The following is a 22,667-nucleotide window of genomic DNA, read 5'->3' as shown; positions in this document are numbered from 1 at the left end:
GTTTAAAGGAATATATAACCACCTGCTTTTTAGATGTGGATGGCATGTAACTGACAACAAGATTTTAATAATAAACAATACTTGCTTTATAAAAACACACACTACACATGGCAAACTGATTTACTAATACCACAGTGACAAAGAAAAAGTACTTACACTCTGTTCCAGAGAGAGAATCTTCCATCGACAACTGAGCGAGAGGAACGACCAACTCGGATGCCCCAGGTTCCCATTTTTTGCGATCTCCCAGAAGTGGCTGGTCACCTTGTTGTTCCTTACCATGTTCAGCTCCAGCTGATTCAGAGGTATTTTTACCCTCCTTTTTTCCTTTCTCATCTTCTTGAGCTTTAAGATTTTGATTTAATCTTCGTAGAATTTCTCGCTTATTCTGAAAGAAGGAACATATGTATTAAAATAGTGCCTTTCTTAAAAAGATACCTAAATGAAACTGTATATAATTTGACATACTTGTATTGCAATATCTGGCTTTTTTATTTCCTCCTCAGATTCCTGGACAGCAGTTATTGCATGTTCATCCTTTAAGTCCAAGAAGCATGAAATAGAAAGTAGAAGAACATGTCAGAAAAAAGTTATCTTGAGAATAGTAATAGACATAATAAAACCTTTCCAATGACAACTGCAAGTAGACTGAAACAGAATGCTTGATTATTCTGTTTCATTCTATCCCAAAGACAGAATTTCAAGGCACCTTCTATCTTTGAACGAATCTGAAAGTGATGAGTAAATGAATCACACAATTTAAAGAGATAAATGAGATTTCAGAGCACGAAACATGTAGAGATAAAGTCAGATATGACCTCTACAGCAAGATGCCACTGAATTCCCATGCTACAAATGAGTAATTCTACAAGAGAATCAAAAAAGTGGCAAGTACAGAGTCAAGGCTAGTTTATGAGGAAAAAACAGAAGGGAAAGGAGACAATTAAGTCATATGCAAGTAAGCAAACTACATATTGAAGGCAAACATGTAGAATTTATCATCTGTGTACAAGACTCGTATTCTCCATTTCCAATTGCTCTCTGTGCTATTTTACTCTCTTATAGTCACTGTCTTGCATCACTGTGAGACAAGCTGTCTACATGGAAAAAATATGCTAATGATTTAAGTATTTGTCTAAACATGATTTATTTTTCCAGCTATCAGCTGACACCTTTCAGTGTATTATATTTTATATATACTCTTTAGTGTAAGTTTTGCTCTATTCCCATAGTTATAGCCTTCAGGGTTGAATATAGTATGAACTACCACACTACACTGAAATTTAGAAACAGCTTAGGTGAAAGTACAAAAACGAGCATTCAAGCTTTGGTTTCTTTTAAATTTTTTTTTGTTTTAAAAAAATTATTTTTCACAATTAGAAGCAACAAATTTCCTTAATAATTTTTTTCGACCTAACCTATACATTTTCTCTGTATCCTCCTTCCAATCAGTATCTATTTCCTTTCCATTCATTTTACCCACTCAGCAAAATACCTACCACACCCACTTCCTTCAAAGCAGAAGTCATGGAGATGACAGGTACACCAGGCTTCACTGGAAGTTGTGGCTTGGGAAGAGCTGCTCCAGGCTCTTGTAGTCCATTCATAGGACTATGTTCTGTAGCTTCCACATGAAAAGGCACATTAGGATTCTTTATCCCTTTTGCAATCAGCTGTATAGATTCAATTAAAAAAAATTTAAATCAAAAATTAACTTCAAGACTGCACATTAAACATAGTATTATCAATTAGGCTCATATAATCCTTACAGAAGGACAATAATGCCATACATTCACACAAAAGACAACTGCCCACTGTACATCAATTTGTCAGTTTCACATAACTGCTTTTTCTAGTCATAATATTATTAGTTGGATTTGTTCCATGGTACACTAAAGAAGATAAAATAAATTTAGGTCAATAACAGACCATTAATAAAATAGTTGGGGTGATCCGAATGATTCTTAGGTTTGATGTTTTGAAGTCTTCCTGCAAGCTTACTTAAGATTAGGCTTCTAATTAGGGAATTCTGACTGACACAAGATACCCTCTCCAATTTCAGAACTGCTTGTCTTGAAAAATCATAATATAGGATTTTATTTATACCAAGACATGGCCCTACATACTTCAACTGCATGAAACAGATTTATTTTCTTACATGTTCTTCCCAGGCTCTTTTCTCTCTTTCATAGGCTTCCTTTCTCTTTCTCTCCAACTGTTCCTTCAGAACTGCAGCACGAGCATTTGCTTGGGCCTACAGTAAACAAGCAAAAAAGAGACCAACTTAAAATAATCAGCAGCCTATTTCATGGAACGTTTTAAAAAGGAATATTCTTGGATTACTCAAGTCCCTTTCTCTCACTACGGTATAGACTATAAAAGGATCACTTCACTAGCAAAATCACCATACAAGTATAATAATTAATCATCTATGTTGGAATAATGGCAACTCCTCAAAATTTAATTGCAGTTCTTGATTTGCATGGTTGTATTTTTAGTGCATATAGTAATCTTAAACAGAGTAATGTAAAATTAAAAACTACACTTAAAATTAGCTTTGAAGACAAATGCATTAATAAAAAAATTAAATATTCAGTTTAAATGTTCCCAACTTAAACACAAAAAGCTACATTTGCTGTTTCACCTCTAGTTTTCAGGTTAGGCATAAGGTTAGCTTGCTTCTACACTATACTTTGCAGGTGGTGGAGGAAAAATCATAGAACAGACAAGAGCAATACTTGCTATGTATAGTATTGTGAAATAGTTACTGATATAAACCATCAGATGGAATAAAGTTCTAATCAAATACTGGATTTCTGTGAAATGCATCTGTTTTAAATGTAATTCATCACAGGGTTATATAACTCACATTCCCATCCACACATAGCCCATGTCAGCCCATTTAAGAAGTTTTGCCTTCCTTTATTCTTTAACTAAAATAAAGCTGTTGTCTAAGGTACATCTTCCTTACCCTTTCAGTCTCAAAATGCTGTTTTAGTTATACCAAATTGCCATTAGGACTAAAGCCACCCTACAGATAAATTTCAAAGACCAGGATAGGGAAAATTTTTGACTTGCAAGGATAGACACCGTCTCAGCATGTTTTAAAATTATCAAGATAAAGCAGCTGAACAGAGTTGTTTGCTCAATACAGTTAAACCCTCCCCTTCCCTGTAGTGGATACATGAACAAACTATTGATAGCAAAATGAAATTTAAGAAAATTCATGAGCTATAAAACATATTTGACAAAGTAACCTCCATTTCCTCCCACTCCACACTCACCTTCTGTGTTTCTATCTTCTTGCGTTTCAGTTCTGCGTCCTCACTAGAGTCCTGTCCATCAGAACTGACAGCTTCACTCTGCAAAGTAAAAGTCTTCATGGAATTATCATCAGTTCATGTATTTAAAAGCTGAGTGATACGAGTGTCTACTCAGAATATTTTAATTGACTGTATGACTAACATGGGTCAGTTTCACTAACTCCTTGCTTAAATGCAATGTCTATTTGAACAGAGCTTCATCTCTGAGATTAGTGGGGGTTTTGTTTATTTGTTTGGTTTTTCAGGGTGGATTTGTTTTAAAAGAGGTGAAGCTTTAATAAGTCAGGAAAAAAGTAATGTGCCTCTTGTTGCAAGGAAAGTAGCCTACAATGCTGGGCTCTCACCTGCCACCCCTCATCACTGCTGCATGTTCTGCAAGTGAGGTACACAAGAAAGGTTTGATGCTCTAGAATTCCATTTTTTTTCACAATATGTGCTCTCTAAAATATATGTCTCTATATAAAACTGCCTAGAACAAAAGTCTTCCACCCAGTGTGTTTTGGTTTAATTTGATTTTTTTGCTAATGCACTAAATAATGTTATAGTTTTGATTTGTTAATTTAAATGTATTTATTTTTCTGTGAGACAGAACTAGGAGTAAGAGTAAGGCAGGCTTAAAACGTAAAAGGATATAAAAAGAAATTTATTAACTACACAAAAAAAGAAAGAAACAAATTCAGAATAAGATTTTCAAACTATCTTTTTTTTCCTAAACTTCATAACAACAAAACAAACATAAAAAAACTACTTCAGTCAGTTTTTAACTTAAATAGTCTTTTTCAGTTTACTCTAGAGAGAGAAGCTTTTCTTGTTAGGCTATAGGGACTTTTTTACAAGGAGAGAAAAAACTAGTTTTCTTGTGGTTTTACTTTTCACGATTTGCATTGTCCGGGAAAAAGACTTACAAATCATGAGGTTCTTCTTATCTCCACAGCTTTTTTAAAGCTGTGCTTATGGGCCATGTTAAACTCATAGGATATTTACTTTTAAGAATTAACTGTTTTAAACCAAAAATTCTTTTCATTACTCTTTTCTCTGTTTATGCTTCATTTCTAGAAACAGAGATCTCCTTTTCTCCTCGGTTCCTCAGGCTGTCAATAACCAAACCAGCCTTCAATTGGTCCCATCAACTCACAGAGGAAGTTCTCATAGAGAAAAACCTCTCTGAGTCTGTTCTCCCCAGGTAAAACCAGTACACATGGGTACAAGAACACACCCCACAATCAACTTCCATAAATTTAAAAATACAATTATAATTAAAAAACCAACCTTATCTCCACGAAGTTTTGCTCTAATCTGTTGACGTTCATTAAAGTTTTGTAGCCGGATCTGTCTCAATCTTGCCAAATATTCCTAACACAAAGAAATGAAACAAGTTTCAGCTCTACGGAAACTCTCTTCAGTACGGTTAACTTACAATATATCAGATTCCACAAAAAAAAATAAAATGGGTGAACCATCCCCCAACATTATTGTTATCACTTCAATAGCATTTACCAACCTCTGGAAAAATTCTCATGTAATGAAAATAAAGAAAATTAGAATGTATGTTTCTCAGTATTAATTATAACTACATCTTACATTACTGAAAGCTAGGAAAGGTTGCATTTATCACAGCAGGATTAGGATATAGTGATACCTATGTGTATTAAATTCAAGAACGTCTCTGAGACAGATTGATGTAAGCAACTATTACTTTGATTATTTAAAAAACCAAAACAATTAAAGACACCCAAACTTAACATTAACAGTAAACTATTTCCTCAAAATTTAGAAATCCTTTGATTTTGTTACACAGATGGAACCATGCAGGGAAACTGGGCACAGTCAAAGTCTAAATATTTTTATTTATTAATATTTTGCTATTTTTGTGATGAGCAAAGTGGCAAACATGCAGCAAGCATACCTCTTCCTCCTTGTTTCTCGATTTCCTTCCTCTTGCAGAAATGGACCTGCCTCCATAGGTATCTGCCACGTTTTGCAGTGTACCCTGTTTGCCATTTAATGGTATCAAATTTAAGGTGGCTGGGGCAGTAAAATTATCTGCTTTATCCAGTAACTGTTCACTTATAAGAAACTAAATCCAACAAAGATCTGCAGATGTTCTGAAGTTAACCAATAATCCTTTTTCACTTACATGAAACATATGACAGCAGTAATTAAAACTTCTGAGTAGCCAAAGAGAGAGATAAGAACTCTAAGAATATGGTTGCCTTCTCCTTTCAATTCTGATTTTCTCATGCTGTGTTAGAAAAACTAAGTTGTGACGGGTATGAATTTTCTACATCTAGATTATATAAAAATGGTGGTACGGGGTTGGTATTTCTGCCATTGCTGAGTCAAGCCTAAAAAGTGGAAAGTGGAATCTTTTTATGTTCTTAGACTAAGGTTTTTTAACAATGATGACTCAAAAATCTAATAAAGCACTTAAATATACTCATTACATCTAACAAGCTGTGCTAAATATATAATACACATGCAGTATATAGACTTGGTTCATGTGACATACTCTGCAATTTGTGCCCAATAGGATTTCAACCTTTAAGAGAGTTCTGTACAAAACAGTACAAGAATCTTTTAACTTCATGTTTTCTGGTTGGATTAAAATAAAGAATACTTAAATTATTTTACTAATGATATACCACAATTTTTTTTTTAACAGGTTAAAAATTCCTTGATTTGTTAGTGCAACATACAGTAAAGACAGAAAGCACACATGCATGTGATAGGCCTTCTGCCTTATAAAATGCCAGAATCTTTGGCTTTCTCAAGCTTGTGTGTAGAGAACCATCAGTAAGTAAATACTTCAGTGAGGTTATTGACTGAATCCAAATATTCTTGTTAAATAATCTCTCAGACTGAGAAAAAGTAGTAGCTCAAGGAAATAGCACATTACTTCACTTCTGTGGTTTAGTGACCACAGGATCAGAGAACAAATGAAAGGACCCATTTTGTGGAAGAGTAGTTCCTATACATTCATAAGGTCTCTATGAATGCTGGTTTCAGCTTAAGCATTAAGCCATACAAAATAGAAAAGAATATTTTCCATATTCATCTTTCCAGAAAATATTTAGTTTTATTTTTAACTTTTTAATACATGTTCTCGAGGTTTACAAAAGCTTAATAGCACTACTGAAGGAATTTCATTGTTCTTTGTTCTAGCATTGAAGTTATTTTAGGTATTTCCATCACTGATGGCAATTTATATAACTGCTCTTAAGAAACTGGAAGCAAGATTTTTGAGATCTGATTTTCTTTTTTGTAGATTGTTAATTTTACTCACCTGTCTACATTAAATTTTCAAAGACCAGGACTCATGTTTTGCAATGCCATGCAGCTACAGTGAAGTAGCAAATTAGGTCAGCAGCTGTCTTAAAAAACAGATGTCTGAAAGTACCATCGACTCAACTACTGAGTCAAATTTACACTGTCAGTGGAAAATTAAAATTGACAGCAATAGAAGCTGAGTAAAACAGTGCCAGCCATCAGATAAAAGACTAGCTACTAACTGATGATTTCTCCTTTCAGATCAACGTTGTCCAAGCAACAGTCCCATCCCTATATGACAACAACTGCCAGCTAGTCAAATTATTGTCCTGCACAAATAGAAGGAAGCTGTTGATAACTTCTGCTTTCAATGGCAAAACCAGGAATGGATTTGGTACTCTGGCTTCAAGTTATAAGTCTTAATCATCTGGAAGTTACTTTTAAATTGTTCAATAACCTCCCTGTTTTATTGTGGGAACCATCTAAGATTAAAACATTTAGGTTCACAGAACACATTAGAGAAAACTGAGAAACATTAACTCTAATAGTTGGGTATAAATCTCATAAATTTATATCAATGCCAACAAAGTCAAGAACAAAACAGAAGCAGGTACTACTAACAACTTGTTCAAAGAGAGGTAGTCTTCACAAGAATTGCTAATTTTTTCAAAATTATTTAATGGTCTTGAAGGTTTTAAAAAGTAAAACCATAGTTTTAGAGAGGAAGACTCATATTTTAAAACATGTACACTAATCTAAGGATACTTCACTATCAAAGTACCTAAGGATTATTTACTGTAAGTGAAATAATCACTGACATTAAGACCTGGTTTTAAATCATAATCTGATTATCAGGTATAACTCTGGAGATGCTTCTATAAACCTGCAGTTGGTCTCATCTCACTGCTGCTCCAGCACAGTCAGCTCAATCCCAGCAGTTGACAAAGACATTGTCACTCAATTGCATATGAATAGTGCAGAGAAGCACTCAAAAAGTAAAACCCTCCATGTTATTGAAACATAGTCATTTCCAATATATGTTTTAAACAGATTTTCTAAATGAATACTGAATTTACAACCATAAGCATAAAGAACATTTTATGACACTATCATCTACCTAATTTCTAAAGAGTAAAGGTTTTATAAAAGTCAACATTGATAGATATGGATGATTTTATAATACTTTTTCAATAAGCAGAATGTGTTTTCCTAGCATGCACTACTATGTCTGATCATTAGCTGTATCAGTTTAATCAAACTTAATTTTTGGTTCAAGCTACTGTGTAACACAAAGTTTAATTTTAACCAGGACTCCAAAGTTTAAACAGAAAAAAAATGCAAATGAATCTTCTAAAATTCACAATAGCAAGTTAGACACGTGCAAACAAAGATACGTTTTCTGCATTTTGTTGCTAATTTTAATAAAACATCACATAATTGTGCAGTATATTTCTCATTACTTTAAACTTATTAACAAAGGAAATTATCTCCCATTCTCTCTCTTTTTCTCAACACTTAAGGAAAATATTTAGTCAGCATTTCACCTACGATGCTACTTCAAAGACTCACAAAACATGCTGAAACAGTAATACACACAGGAAGATCAGATTTCTTACCATGTGTCCCTGAGCTCGAGCTTTGTTTTCCATGGCTTCTCTCTTCCGTTGCCAGAATTCTTCAACTTGCTTTGCTCTATCTGCAGCTATCCATCCTTTTTGCCTGAATAATTTCAACACAGCTAGATGAAAGTCTCTGAAATATGACACTATAAACACCACCACCCCCACTGTCCTCCCCCCCCCGCATTTATTCTAACTAGAACACAGGGAAAAAAGTAACTTTATATGAGTAAGGCATCTCGAAAAAATGCCTTTCATCATCCAAAATACAAGTCACACTTCCACAAAATGGAGGAAAATAGGTTTAGTTAAAGTGAGAATTATTAAAAAAATAAATCTAAAACACTGTATTGTTGTCCTTCCAGATCCTTGTCATCAAAACAAAAATTAATGTCCAAACACAATCTTGGTATGATTGTTTCTGAAGTTTCTCAGCTTGTTTCATTATTGTTATAATTTCTGAAAAAGAAGACTCCTTCAAGATTTCCCTTCAGAGATGAGCAAGAACTCATCACACAAGCCAATTAGTAAGGTCAATACTGTGACAGCCTTTCAAGACTGTCCTACATTTGCAGTAAGAGCTTCTGCTACTTAGGGAATTACTACAGTGCTACCATTCTCAGAGTGTTCTGGCAATTCCTTTTAGGGAACCTTGGAGAATTTATTTTTTGTTTGCTTTCAAAGGGTCTGTGAAGGAATTTTCCAACCCTAGAATTAGCCATAACAAGATGATTATTTTTTGATAAGTTTCACCCCAGGTCAGGGACCTGATTGGGAAGACAAGAAGGCTACATTTAGGTTACCATAATTGAGCATCCTGCAACTCTACGAGTACATTCATCCGATTATAGAGGAACCAAATTCTGACAAATTCATTAGTAGAGAAGTTTTGTACTAAAATAAAACCAAAACACTGAGAAATGCTGCAAGATATTCTACAAATGGTAGAATGATGAGGTCTTTCCAAGGTTCCTTGAGCCACCTTTAACTGAGGACCACTAGGGGTTTGGCAACAGTCAGGAAGAAACAGGAATATGCTGATAGTAACAATCCATAGGCTGAGGCAGTTAAAGAAAGAATCATTTTCCAATACAGGAAGCTCTAGTAATTCACAATTAATTAGCACACTAATGAAAATACTTGTATTTTATTATTTTTTCCCTTCACCCCCAATCAAAAAGGAATTTTTTTTTCTCACATGCTACAACTCATTTAAAACAACCATTTTGATAAAACCACTTTGATACAATAAAAGAAACACTGCTCTGAAAAGGTAAACGACAAACCACACAGGTGTTACTGGTAAAGAAACAAACACTTGCCAATCTTTGTGTACACATATCCAATTCACTATAAGATTTTTACCTTTTAAATACATCTGAACTCAATTGGTGGATAGTGAAATCTGGGCAGAGCCCTATCATGCAGCTGAAGTTTGTCACACATCATGAACCCTACAGTGTTGGAGGAGACGTCTTTCCAAAAAAACCCAAACCAGTACAGTCCTATTTGTCTCAAATCAAATTCACAGGAACATCTTATCTCAACATTTTATGAAAATGCTTTTTCTTACTCTAGAGGTAAGTGACTCATTTTGCTAAAACATTTCAACTAGATGCCTCCTGGGCTGCACTTCTGCCGGAGACAAATTTTCAAGGTTGTTGACACTGAATATATTTGGCTTTACAATAGTGGTCGTACAACTAGAAAGACTTCAACTTAAAGATTTCTCAGCTTCTTCAAAATATGCTGTAAATTGACTATCTTTAACAAAGTTCTTGTTATTTAAATTCTTTCTTTGAATGAAACATCATGAACACTTGCCTTCAGCTGAAAGAATTAATTACAGGACGGAAATACAACTATAATAAAATTGCTTCTAGGTAAAATACAAATTCTTAACACATTTAAGATGCTAAGAAACAGAACCTCAGTTTAAGGCTAATAGTAATCCAGTTTATAAACAGAACCCCCCCCCCCCCCCCAGTCTCTACCTATTTTGAAAGTTCTGGACATTGAGTGCTTCTGAATTCACGTATTTGAGAAATGCTAAATTGGTTTCTCTTCCCAGTGTCTATGTTATTTATAAATTGCAGCACTCTGCTATAGTTTCTCTCAATTATATTTCATTTAAAACAGTTATCCAGGTGTAGACAAATATAATCGAATATTTTCAAAGTTGTGAGTCAAACTGTTTCTTAATCTTGGCAAGAGTTGGGGGTTGTGTGCTTTGTGTAAAGCACTGAGAATAAACAAAGAAGGGCTGCACCAGGAAGAATTTTAATTCTCTCACAACAGTCCAATCTACTACAGAGAATATAAAATATACCTCGGAGCTTTCAGAATTGTAATATCAGTGATAAGCATGATGTTATTGCTGCAAAAACAGTAAAAAATCTATAATTGCAAGTACATTTTATATTAGAACATAAAATCAAATTAATTTCGTTTACAAGAATAAATGGTTTCTTTGGCCACCGCCTTTTTCTCACATTAACTCCATTTACTTCTTCCTTCATGGAACAGATCATTGGCTCTGCAGAAGTTTAAATAATGAAGGAGAACATTTGTGCCTCTAGGAAAGTCAGTTAGTAACGTTCACAGTACTAAACTTCCAGGAAAATGGTATTTTCCCATTTACTAGTCACAACTGCAAACACAGTTCTTTGGGCAATGTTATGAGATCCAAAGGAGAGCAAAGAAGTTTTGAACAAGCTTTTTGAATGACTGAAAACATTAAAAAGAAAATCAGTACCTGCTTGCAATCCTTTTATAGATAAAAATACTCTATTTACTGTAATTAGACTTAGATCTTCTAATTCACTATTTGAATACCAAATTAGAAATTGCACACTGTTACTAACACCGGACATTCACATCTCAATGAAGAAACCTCCTAGAAGTTTTCCACTGATCAATAAACAGGAGCCAACAATTCTGGGATCATTCTAGACACTTTGCAATACTACAAACGCTTGGGTGCAGAGAAGGCAGGAAGAGTAAGATGATGGGAGAAGGAAGCATCTTGTCAGGTAACACAAAAAGTGGAACGATGAACAAATCAAAGGAGGACGCTTACGTTGTTACCTGCAACCACATTAAGCCAACAATTTTGTCTGAAATCTACTTTAGGTACATTTGCTTAGTAAACTATTCCATTACTGGGAAAGCCAAGATCTCCATTGGCTCTAAAAGAATTGTGGTCTGTGAGGGACTAACACACAAACAGACAGCACAGTACCAATGAATAGGAGTCATTTTGAGACATGCTCAATTACTAAATGAAACCAGACACAGAACAAGAATCTAACATGTAGGGACAGATTCACAGATTATCATAGTCCAACCTGTTTGCATTGGCTTGTTTAGACACCTCCTTCAATCTTTTCACTTTTTTCCTAACTGCACCAACATCGGGTAAATGGTGATGACCTGCAGGTCCCTTAGGAACTCCTGGACGTGTTCCAGGTGGAATTCCTCTGTAGATAAATATGTACAGTAACTTTCATTACTTTCATCTAAAGCAGACCACGTGCAGCTTCTAATGGAAGGTAGCCATACCTTTCAACAACTCCTCGGTCTTGTAGTTTCACCCTCAATTTGGCTTCCCTCTCTTCAGCTACTCTGAAGACATTTTCCTTCTGCTGTTGCATCTGGTCAAAAATAGCATGATAGTGTTCATAGCGTCCTCTGGAAGACACAGGAAAAGGACCAACACCACCTCCACCGACATAATATGGTGCCTGGAAACCAAAGGTGTAGTGTGGAAATCTCAAATACCGGTATTAATAGCCTCTTCCAATTTTTACCTCTTCAACAGAGCTAATAATATTAACATATTCTGCAACAATTCTAAATCGGTCCTAGTTTTATCCCAGCATGCCCCGATATTAATGAATTATAAGATAGATTTTTTTTTTTTTTTTTTTTTTTGGTTAGCAGTCCAGAATAAAACAGGATTTTAGCCTCCTTTAAAAATAGTCCAGTTATACATGAGCCATCTGCCACACATTTTGGAAGTAGTTTGAAAACTACTCCATTGAAGCATAAACAGAGATGGATAATATCACATGACAAAAATCAAAGTTTCAGCTAAAAAAGTGATATAATTCCAACTGAAGTAGTAACAAGTGACTTATAGCCAAACACACATTTTTTTATGAAGCTGGAAACAGTTGAGCACTGTTCTTAGTTTGCTGAATGGCACTAATTGCAAATTTATGTGAGAAGCCCCATTGCCACCAACCTATAAGTTGATTTCCATCACTAGACTTGAGATGCTTCTTTGGTAGAGAAGCTCAGATCAGGAGAACGCCTACCACAAGGTACTGCTTTATGCAAATTATCCCTGTAATTCTCAAAGCATTAGAATTCCTGCAGAATTTTCAAGTGAAAATAATGAAAAAAAATAATGTTTCAAGCAGCTGTGTACAGTAATAGCCAAGGATGGATGCAGAAAATGTAAAACTGGCAAAACAAGGTTAAGGTTGTCAGCACATGCATAAAAATATTTTCTTTATGCCTGGGGGAAGCAGTCAAATAGTCCATGGTAGTAAAACTAAGGAATTTGTTTTAACAACAGTGTCAATCTTCCAGAGTGGTCTGAAGTATTTAATATAAATTCAAACAGGTGACTACAGATGTGACAGGTTTAAGACTACCTGCTTAGAAGTTCTTGAAGAGATTATATTTGACAATGGAATTTATCTCACATTCTGAGTTTCAGTTGTTCAGTGCCCATCAATGGCTCCCCATAATCCAGATGAGAGTACTAAAGCAAGGATTTATCTAGGCATTCAAACAAATATGCAGGTAGACTAAATAGGTCTGAATAAAAATAACCATACAAGACTATAGTTTCTACCAATAGAAGGAAAAGTCTTACTTTAGACACTATTTAAAGTTTCACCTATCATTATTAGAGTTCAGTTTCCAAAATCTAAAGAAATTCTAGAGAATGATCATCATTCTCTAGGCAAATGATATGAAGCAGGTGCTAATCAACAGACTGGAGAACAGCTACAGCTCTTGCTAGAACCACAAACCCAAAGCCAAACACCTGCTATTTTTTCTGTACTTTTCCTGAGAGACAGGTGCCAGAAACCAACCCGAAAAGAAAACAGGAGGACAGAATCACGCAGTGCATGACTCTGTTGTGCCTTTGTAAGAGGCTGTATGGCTTGTGCTATTGGAAAGCTTGAATAATGCTATTCAACTGTTAGGGAGTTGCTGGATACACTGCTTTCATACTGGAGAAAGGAAAAAGATAATTAAGTCAAGAGTACTATAATAGTATATGGAAACCTGAAATTATGGTAAACTAGAAGCCTGAAGTATGATTTGTACTCAGCTATCCAATTTGAAGAATACATCTCAATGATTTTTCCACCTACCATGATGTTTTACACCACTGACACTTGGTGAAAACAGACACACTCACTGGCCTCAGTTTCCCTAGGTAACTGAGAATACAGATAACAGTGCAGCTGGAGCAACAATGGAACAGTTCATATGTTCTCAGTAAAACTCTCTGAGTTAATCAGAAACACTGTGCTGAGGAACATATGCAACTCTCATCCAAATGTGAGGATGCACACATATCATGTTGTATGGGAGCTTGTATTAGTGCCTGGCAGTTTGATCTTGAAGGAGAGGAGGACAACATAGGAGGCAAATTACATTTCTTGGTTGGGCTTTTTTTTTTTTTTTTCATTAAATCGGCATTTTGTAGTTTTTACAGTCTGGTATGCTTAAGTTTGCATTTATATTTAAGCTTTACTTATATGCTGTGAGGCACACATCCAAAGATGATATCTATTTTGAAATGAAATATTTAATAAGCTACTGAAACCTGATCAGTGTTTGTGTATTCCTCATTTTTTTACAAGGAATAGCAATAAAACCTTTATCCATTTTGACTTTATTGCTCAAAGTTTGCTTACAGAAGTCCTACTAAACATGTTTATGCCCAGTATTAAGATTTTCGTGTCACTCTTTTCATGTCACTACCACCACAACAAATCCCTGTGTTTCAATCCACTTTCTGTTGTCAGATAGATTTACACCATAGCACTGCTTAAATACCTGCACTGACTCCATCTGATGAAAGTATCCAGACGTTTATATTCAACTAAATTGATGAGACTACTCTCCAGGACAGTTATGTTTATGACATGCACAATTAGGGAAAAATAAACTGTCATAGAAATCAGATTAAATTATGCACAAAGTGAATGGCTAAACAGTACACTGCATTAAAAAAAAATTAGATTTACTCAGAATTTTTTACTCCCCTCCTGAACATCTTACCAACATATAGAAACATGTATGTTGCTAAATAACAAGGAATGCTTAGAAGCAAGTGTTTAATACTGGGAAAGAGGTCCATTACTATAACATGAAAACCTGGGAACAAAAAAATTCAAGAATAAACTTGGATGTGAAAGAAGCTGTTCATGCATACACTCAACACAGGAAAAGTAGCAAAAGCAGGTGTGGAAATAAGAAAGTGGTGCGTGAAAATTATTACTGGCAGAAAGAGAAGAGATTCAGAAATTTAGGAAACATTGAAAATGAAAATTGCACATAATCTCCAAAAGGTCAGGAAGGAGCTGTTACAGCCTATCTCAAATTATCCACAGATAATAACGGATAGCCTCAAGAGTTGACCTCCAAGAGCAGATCTTTCTGAAAAGAGAAGACCATTTCATATAATCAAAGGTGGGGGGAATAGACTGCACCACATTTCTGCATCTGCTGCCAACCTTAACACCACTTCCACCTGAACCAAGCACATTCCTCCATCCTTGTTCCCTGGCTCTGTTTATTCGTTCCATCTGAAGGAGAAAACAATACAGGAAAACAAAATTCAAGAAACCACTAAGTAAAAATTTAACTTCACACTTAACACATTTTAAACGTATTTTACCCTTTCTTTTTCCAATCTTCTCATTTCATCTGTCTTTGGTAAACTGATCTGCAACGTATAAGGATTAAACATGTTAAGGAACTGGGAAATCAAACTACTGCATATTCTTACACATCACATCACAAGGTATTTCATTAAAATTAATATGGGGGAATAAAGGAAAATCCGAAGATTCTTGTCTACCTGCTCTCTCTGGCGTTTTTCAGGCAATTCTAACCTTTTCTTTTTTGAAGGTTCCTGAAAAATAAGCATATAATTTGGTATTTATTACTGAGCCATTACTCTGTCAAGTTTCTATCAAGTTGGGTTATTGATCCAATTGCTGGTGCATGCCCACGAAGATAAAAAAAAAAAAAAAATCACTGCTATATAATGTCTAGGAAAAAAGATGAGGAGGAAAGGTTTGAAGGTCGTATTTTGTCATTCTGGCTGTGGACTTGGCTTTTGCTCAGTTTGAAAACAGATGATTTCATGTTCATCCTGTACTAAAAGTTCTTCAAAAGGTGAAGAAAGTGATTTTTAAATCTGTTTTAATTTTTCTTCTCTGGAACTATCACTCTTCATTACAATCTTTTCTTTATAGTAACTCTTTGAGGTGGCCTAGATATTAAGATTCTCTTATTTGGAGAAAAGACTTGGTAGGTTATCCTAAGGCTCTTTTGCTTGGTACTTCACCTGGTTCCAACTCCAACTAAGGTTCTTGTTACCTATGACAACACAGTCACCACTGAATACCTGCTAAAGAAGTAGCTATAGTTAATAAAATGTGCTGTTTACTCCAATCTTCTAAAAAAAGGTCATCATTACTTTTAAAGTCTTTTTTTCTGACCATACCAGAACACACAGAGCTTGACAGTATTTTCTTTTGACAACATGCAATCCGGTCAAATGGGTACTTTAAAATCAAGTATCACAGAATTTAGAAACCTTTAGAGGTTTATAATAATGTTAATGTAGTATTACTAAATAAAGGAGACAATTGTTGCATGCTCCTCTGAAAAGCCAGCTAAGAGCTGCAAGCTCAGACTCAGAGAAGACAATTTATATTAAGCTGTAGCCACTGTTTCTGTCCCACTTCTTATCACTAGGTGCAATTCACAAAAAGGCTGTCTTAAAATAGCAGCATCACTGACTTCTTCCATGTGGAAAGATGATATTTCCTCAGTCTCTTCCCTGCCACATTAAGTCTAAGGGAAGTTGGATCAGTGTTGCCTGGTGAAACCCATGATAAAGAGCCATAGATGGCTTTGCAACTAAGCCTTAAAACACAAACTTCATGATTTCATAAGGACACAAAAGAAGTGCACACTCTCCCTTCTTGCTTTTTCAAACTGTTTCACCAGCCAACAAGGCTTGTGTGATCAATGAGCTTTTCTCTAAACCTCTGATAACTATTGAACTCCACAGATAATCTGTATCTCCAGGATAATTTTCTATCCACCTACAACTTTGACAGATGAATAGAGGTCTTAGTATTGCGTTCCCTGAAGTTTCATGGGAGAACGTAAAAAAAAACCAACCCAAACTCCACAACTACAACGTTACTTATTCAGAAGAAAATCTGAACTAGTTCTCTTGCTGAAGCAGCAGCCTCTTGGTTGCTAGTTGTTTGGCATGTGCATATAGCTCAAAACTAGCAGTAGCAAAAACAACTCCTGACCATGCAGTAATTAATGGAATAAAGAGAGAGAGAATAGAAGTTTTATTCAATAAGGAATACAGAGAAGACAACAGGAAGAAAGATCAGAAGTACTCTATGACAGTATACAGAAAACTTTCTCATTAGATCATGGAATTAAACCTCAAAAACTCCTCTTTCAATTACACAGTCTCTGTCTGACAACACTTTGTAAAATGGCTAGAAAAAGACAGCATATTTTGAAAATTTGAAATTATTTTAGAACAAAGAAAAAAGATGCAAAGGTTCATATCCAGTGTCAATGATCTTGGTATATGTGAAAGGCTTCCAGTATTTCTAAGAGTGGTTAACACCAACAAAGCAAACAAAAACACACAAATGTAATTCAGCCTTGGAATTAAAACCCAAGCCTAAAGTAGCAGTTTACAAAAATTATTTTAAAACCAACTAAACAAACAATCAATAATGAAGCAAGCCAAGCATTTAAACTACTAGTTCTACTTCCTCTGCAGGTGCATGAGGCATGTCCACACACCAAGACATTTCGAAAAGGAAGGAACAGTATTTAAATAAAGTAGGAAAAAAACCAGCTCAATTTAACTAACTTAACTTCTTACCTGTCTAGTTTTGGTCAATGGCTTCTTCTCATTAGACTTTTTAGGTGCACTACAAGACTTCCTGATAGTTAAAGGCACTCCATATTTTGCAGCAGGTTTGGTAATTTTCTGAGCTGGTGCAACTGAAGTCAGTGTTTGCTCTTGAACTGGTCTTTTAGCTGAAAAGAAAAAACAAAAAACCAAAAAACCCTGGTTTTGAGCTACCCAGACTGGCCAGTGTATATCCTATTTCCCTTTCCCAAAGTCTTACAACAGCAAAACTGGAGAAAAACAGGTGAACTGTGTGTCAGGGACCGAAGTTGTGTCTAAGGCCCTGCCATACTTGGTCTGCTCTTGTGCACATCGACAAGACAACGAAGAAAACTTTACTGTATAACTGGTGGGAACTTGACCCTTGAAAGAGAAACAGTGTATTGGTCCACCGGTGGGAACTTAACCTGTGAAAGAGGAACAATGCACAATGGAGCTGTTGTTAGCACGGAGGTGGGATCATAAGCCTCTGTGGCCTCATCTCATATCCTGGCCAGAAATGAGATGGCATCGTAGCTGGAAAAACTGCATTCCTGAGGAGAAACCATGAGTGTGGTTCTGGGGTGGACGGGTGGCAAGGACAAGATGCACACTGTGTGGATCCAGGGGACACCCTGAAGGTGCACTGCTTGCCTGCCCCTCCTGTATGAGCACCATGCTCTCCATGTCCTTCTCCTGCCCAGTGGATTTGCAGGAGCCAGGGGTTGGTACATATTATGTGCTACTGCTAGTAATAAAAGTAAATTTGCTTTGCAGTCACAGCTGGGTTTCAGGCTTTTAGTGCATGGGCATCCTCCTGAACCTGTAACAAACTGCCAACACTTCATTCACATAAGCTGATGTATTAGCTTGTTTAAGTTTGATGTCTGATAAGAAATAGAAGAAAACAACTCCCATGCTCTTAAATCTTAGGCCTTCAAGCTGGGTAACTGACACTTGATTCAGCTGCCTTGCTTTACTGCACAGTGGTCATGCACACAGGGAAGAGGTTTCCTAATGGAATGGAGAGACAAGCCTGCATCTACTAACAACACCAGACTGAAACCTGCAATGCTAATGTCAGCAGAAGATGAGTTCTAGAAGAGCTTCAACAGCCTTTAGGTACATTGTTTTCCCCACAGTTCCTGAATATAAACCAATATTGTGGGTTTGATTCTGTGTTAGCAGGGCTCTCTTACCACAGAATAGGAGGACAGCAACATTATCTAAAGATACCAAAGTCCTTGCCAGAGCATCAAATAATTACAGGAAAATAAAATAATTAGGAAGGAAATCTAGGAAACAAAAAAGGCAAACTAATGCAGAAAAATGAAATAAGACCATCTTGACAGAATTAATCTTTGTTACCACCAGCAGAAATTTAACTGAATGACACTGAAGACAGGGCTTTATCTTGGAATCTCTAATGAAACCTCCTGCATTTTTTTTTAAGAAATCATACTTCTCATTAGCCATTTGTCATTACAAAGGGATAAAAATAAGTCATACAAGCATTGTATATGAATTAGTTCCATTATTTGCAGTCTACACTGTCTCCTTAAATTTTGGACGTGCAGCATACTGCAAGAGGAAATAATATATTACAGGCCCATAACTTGTATTTGCATTATTTGTATCCAAGATATATCCAGCTCCCCAGGGGAGGGGAGGAAACTGCTGCTTCTCTCTTTTTTCCTGAAAATTCTACAGTCAGGTATGAGAATACACCAAAAAATACCCCTAGTAAAAGAAGAAAGCTATATACATGATCTTGACAGAGCTGAGAGCAAAAGCAGTGTAGACACTAACCTACCTGGTGAAGCATGTGGTCCAAACTTGTGGAAAATTTTGTGACTGAATTCTTCTGCAATAAGCTAAAAAAGTTGAAGAGTTAGTCAGTAGTACCTGTGACCAAAGCTAAGAAGAACTCATTTTCAGACAAGTGTGCCATTAGCACTAAGCATCTAATTAAGAGCACTTACTGTAAATTACATTTAAATGAATACTCAACTTGATGCATTGAATCTAGTGTTATTAACACCAATATGAAGCTGCAGTATTTTCAAACATTTTTGGCATAATTTCTCAAGTAATTTTAAAAAGCAATTTAGTCTGACTTCTGGGTGGCACATGTTATCTCATTTATTAACTAGCTAAGAATCTAGAAGAAAGTTAATGTGAGCATCAACACAATTTTAATACATAATTCATTTTTGATTTCTGAGTAGCTCCCAAAATTCACCTCAATTTCTCATACAGCTTGTGTAAAAAATTAGTTCTTTAAAAAGGTTTGTAGTTTTAAAGTGTTGCTAGCCTTTTCAAGATGAGAAAATGATCACATATGTGGATATCTGAAAAAAGATATATGGTGTGCTCTCAGGCATATCAAATTAGCATAATAAAATATGAAAAGCAATATTACTGGGGTTAAAAAATTGAGACTAGACAAAGATTATTCAAACATTAATAGGCTATCATCTTAAATAATGTTGGTAGTTCTGAACCAAACACCTCAAAACCTATATAGTAGAAATTAAAAATATTCAAGGAATAGCAGCAAGGATAAATGAAAATTCTTCCAGTTCAGAAATAGTCTTTACACAATCTTGAACTACCCAGATTCCTTTGATTTGTACCAGTCAGTTACAATGGATGCTGAGGAGTTAAACCTGCAAAAAAAACCCAAAACAAGAACCAAAGTGCAGAACAATTTATCTGTAAAGATTTCTGAATGTTAACTTTCTTTGAGACTTCAATCTGAAGTAAGCTGAAAGTCTACTTCAACACAATAGAAATTCCAATTATATATGGCCTTTTCATGGCATTTCTTTAGTTGTGAGTTAGAATCCATTAGAATTATTTATATTGCACTTCCTCCATGTCCTTTCTCTTCTATATTTATTTACCTCATATCAGTAGTACTATTCACTTGTTAATCGTGACCTCTTTTGACCAGATTCATATTCAAAGGACATTATTAGATATCAAATGACATGAATAGACTTTAAACATAATAGGAAGCAACTTCGTTGAGGGCATATACAAGTGATACATTTAAACCTCAAGAAATTTAAAGATTATTTATTTTCCAGAACAGGTTCTCAGGCCATTCCAAATTACAAACAAAAAACGGATTGAAGAAATTCTATACAGCAACAATGTTGAAATTATTGACAGCAGCATTTTATGAAAAGATACATATTTAAACAAATAATCTGTCATGATTCCTCACGATACAGAAAAATACGGAAAGCAATGCACTTCAGAACATGTCATTTTAGATTCAGTTATGGAAACTACCAGACTTAATAATTTGACACTTTCCTTTACAATTCATGGCAAAACTATTTTTTCCTCAACTGACCCTGTCTATAAGAGCTCTAGGGAATACCATTATTCCAGTTTTCCATGTTATATATTAATACTAGAATAAAGAAAAAGGAAAGTCCTATAATGCTTTTTAGCAAAGTTAGAATTAAAAGTAACTCCATACCTCTGGTGTGAGAAATTTTTCAACCCGTTTGGCTATAAAGTTTTTCTCCAATATGGAGTTTACTGATGGTCTATTCCTAGGATTCCTTTTAAACAGCTGTGACAGCAGATTACGTAGGTCATAGGAGTAATGCATAGAAACAGGAGGAAAAGGTCCAGAGATTATCTTCAGGACCAAGTTCTTCATGTTACCGGCTTCAAACTGTATCACGAGGAAGAAAACAGTTATTCTTATCACCTGTCCACATGCAGGGCTGCACATACAGATGATGAGGAAACCAAAGTAACAGTGCCCCGTCTTTGCCTCAACATACATGTTTTCAAGATCATCACCAGCAGTTCAAAATAATCTATTGCCAAGTATTCAAATTAAAATTCCAATTAAAAATACATCACAATACAAGTATTTCATACTACGGAGACATAAATGCTGTTAACAAGCAATTATTTCCCTCCAGATCTAGACTAACAATGACACATAACTAAGGAAAAAATAATTATCTGCTTGATCTCCTCTTCCAAAGGCTTTGAACCACAACGTGCCTTCTGCCTTTTTTAGCAAACCCTCCCCTTTCAAATTACAGTATGTAAAGTATTCACATTCATTCAGGGTGAAATCCAAGGGAATATTCAGACTTCGGTTTATGTTCAGGTAACAGAGGGCACCATTTCAATTCCTTTGTACAATGAAAAGAAAACAATACGCATCACCCAGCTTACAGAAAACAAATTGTTGACATCAACTCTCAGAAATTAAACACTGTCAGCAGTGTTGCCACACAAAAGACCATGCAAGATTCTTAACCCTTGAAAATATTTCCTTCAATTTCCATATTGTAATAATCTTTTCCTTTTAATCAAAATAGCTACTAAAAAAACAAAAATCCACAAAAGAATCCAAAGCAGGACAGGAAAAACCCCAAACATTTTCTTCCCTTCCTAACTGAAAAATTGATGAAAACACACTTCAAACTACACACGCACATAAATAGAAGGAAAAAAAATTGGAAAATGGGAACTCTTCAATCTTGGGAGTTTATTCTAAGCACTATTTCTATTCTAAACAGAAATACATTAATCCATTTGCAAAAAAGCAGAATCCAAATTCGGACTTCCAATGAATTCAAGCTTTTTTGGGAATAAAACCCAACCCAACCCAATCAACCAAAAACCCCAAACAACAACAACAAAACAACAAGAACAACAAAACCCCCGAACTAGTCTAACAAAAAAACCCACAAAGGCCCCTCATTATTCCTAGTACCCTTTGTTACAACACCTAACAATTTTTTCAGCTAATACTATCCATTAAAAACAAAAGTGCCAAGATATCTGAGAGATTGGCATGAAACAAAACATCAATGAAAAATATTGATTGGCACAGGAAGCGGAGATGAAAATGCTGAAGGTAATTTTCAAACAGCTACTATGGAAGTCTTTCATCAACTAAAATATATCTGTGTAACATCAGAATTAAATTCTGTTTGAAATCGCTATTCTTTTATAGACACACAAAGTTTCTACTCACCGCATGTTTAAGTGTACACATTTCATAGAGAACACAACCAAGGGCCCAGATATCACTAAATCAAAAAGAACACATTATGTTAAAACTTAGTTCAAGATTAACATTGCCAAGAAACATATCTGTGAAGTCTATCTCTGAAGAGGAAAAGGGTGGATTTCTGAGTGTGTACAAGCTCCCCTCTATGGACTTCTTTGACCCTGAGAAACCTAAAGGAAACAAAAACCCCCAAACCAATTCATCAATCA

At 35.3% G+C, this 22,667-nt stretch overlaps 1 protein-coding gene across 17 annotated transcripts in view; it reads right to left on the bottom strand.

Moving 5' to 3' along the window:
• Positions 1-22,667, bottom strand: part of NEK1 (NIMA related kinase 1) — a 41,811-nt gene that overhangs the window by 10,599 nt on the left and 8,545 nt on the right. For 4 of the 17 annotated variants that reach the window (XM_014878537.2, XM_014878532.2, XM_088163608.1 and 1 more), the window contains 17 exons: positions 22,423-22,477; positions 20,896-21,096; positions 19,216-19,276; positions 17,394-17,551; positions 15,321-15,374; positions 15,138-15,185; positions 14,974-15,045; positions 11,771-11,952; positions 11,557-11,688; positions 8,207-8,309; positions 5,230-5,313; positions 4,593-4,676; positions 3,285-3,377; positions 2,159-2,254; positions 1,500-1,673; positions 469-537; positions 157-388 (listed from right to left, as the gene is read on the bottom strand). In XM_014878537.2, coding sequence (XP_014734023.2) covers positions 157-388; positions 469-537; positions 1,500-1,673; positions 2,159-2,254; positions 3,285-3,377; positions 4,593-4,676; positions 5,230-5,313; positions 8,207-8,309; positions 11,557-11,688; positions 11,771-11,952; positions 14,974-15,045; positions 15,138-15,185; positions 15,321-15,374; positions 17,394-17,551; positions 19,216-19,276; positions 20,896-21,096; positions 22,423-22,477 — 1,898 coding nt within the window. The remainder of the gene's footprint in view (positions 1-156; positions 389-468; positions 538-1,499; positions 1,674-2,158; positions 2,255-3,284; positions 3,378-4,592; positions 4,677-5,229; positions 5,314-8,206; positions 8,310-11,556; positions 11,689-11,770; positions 11,953-14,973; positions 15,046-15,137; positions 15,186-15,320; positions 15,375-17,393; positions 17,552-19,215; positions 19,277-20,895; positions 21,097-22,422; positions 22,478-22,667) is intronic. The other 13 variants (XM_088163597.1, XM_088163600.1, XM_088163599.1 and 10 more) reach the window with 13 other exon arrangements.

The sequence above is a fragment of the Sturnus vulgaris genome, chromosome 4, assembly GCF_052056855.1.
Source record: "Sturnus vulgaris isolate bStuVul1 chromosome 4, bStuVul1.hap1, whole genome shotgun sequence".
Classification (NCBI taxonomy): Eukaryota; Metazoa; Chordata; class Aves; order Passeriformes; family Sturnidae; genus Sturnus; species Sturnus vulgaris.
Note: the sequence above shows the minus strand (reverse complement) of the source record. Positions and strands in the feature narration are given on the sequence as shown.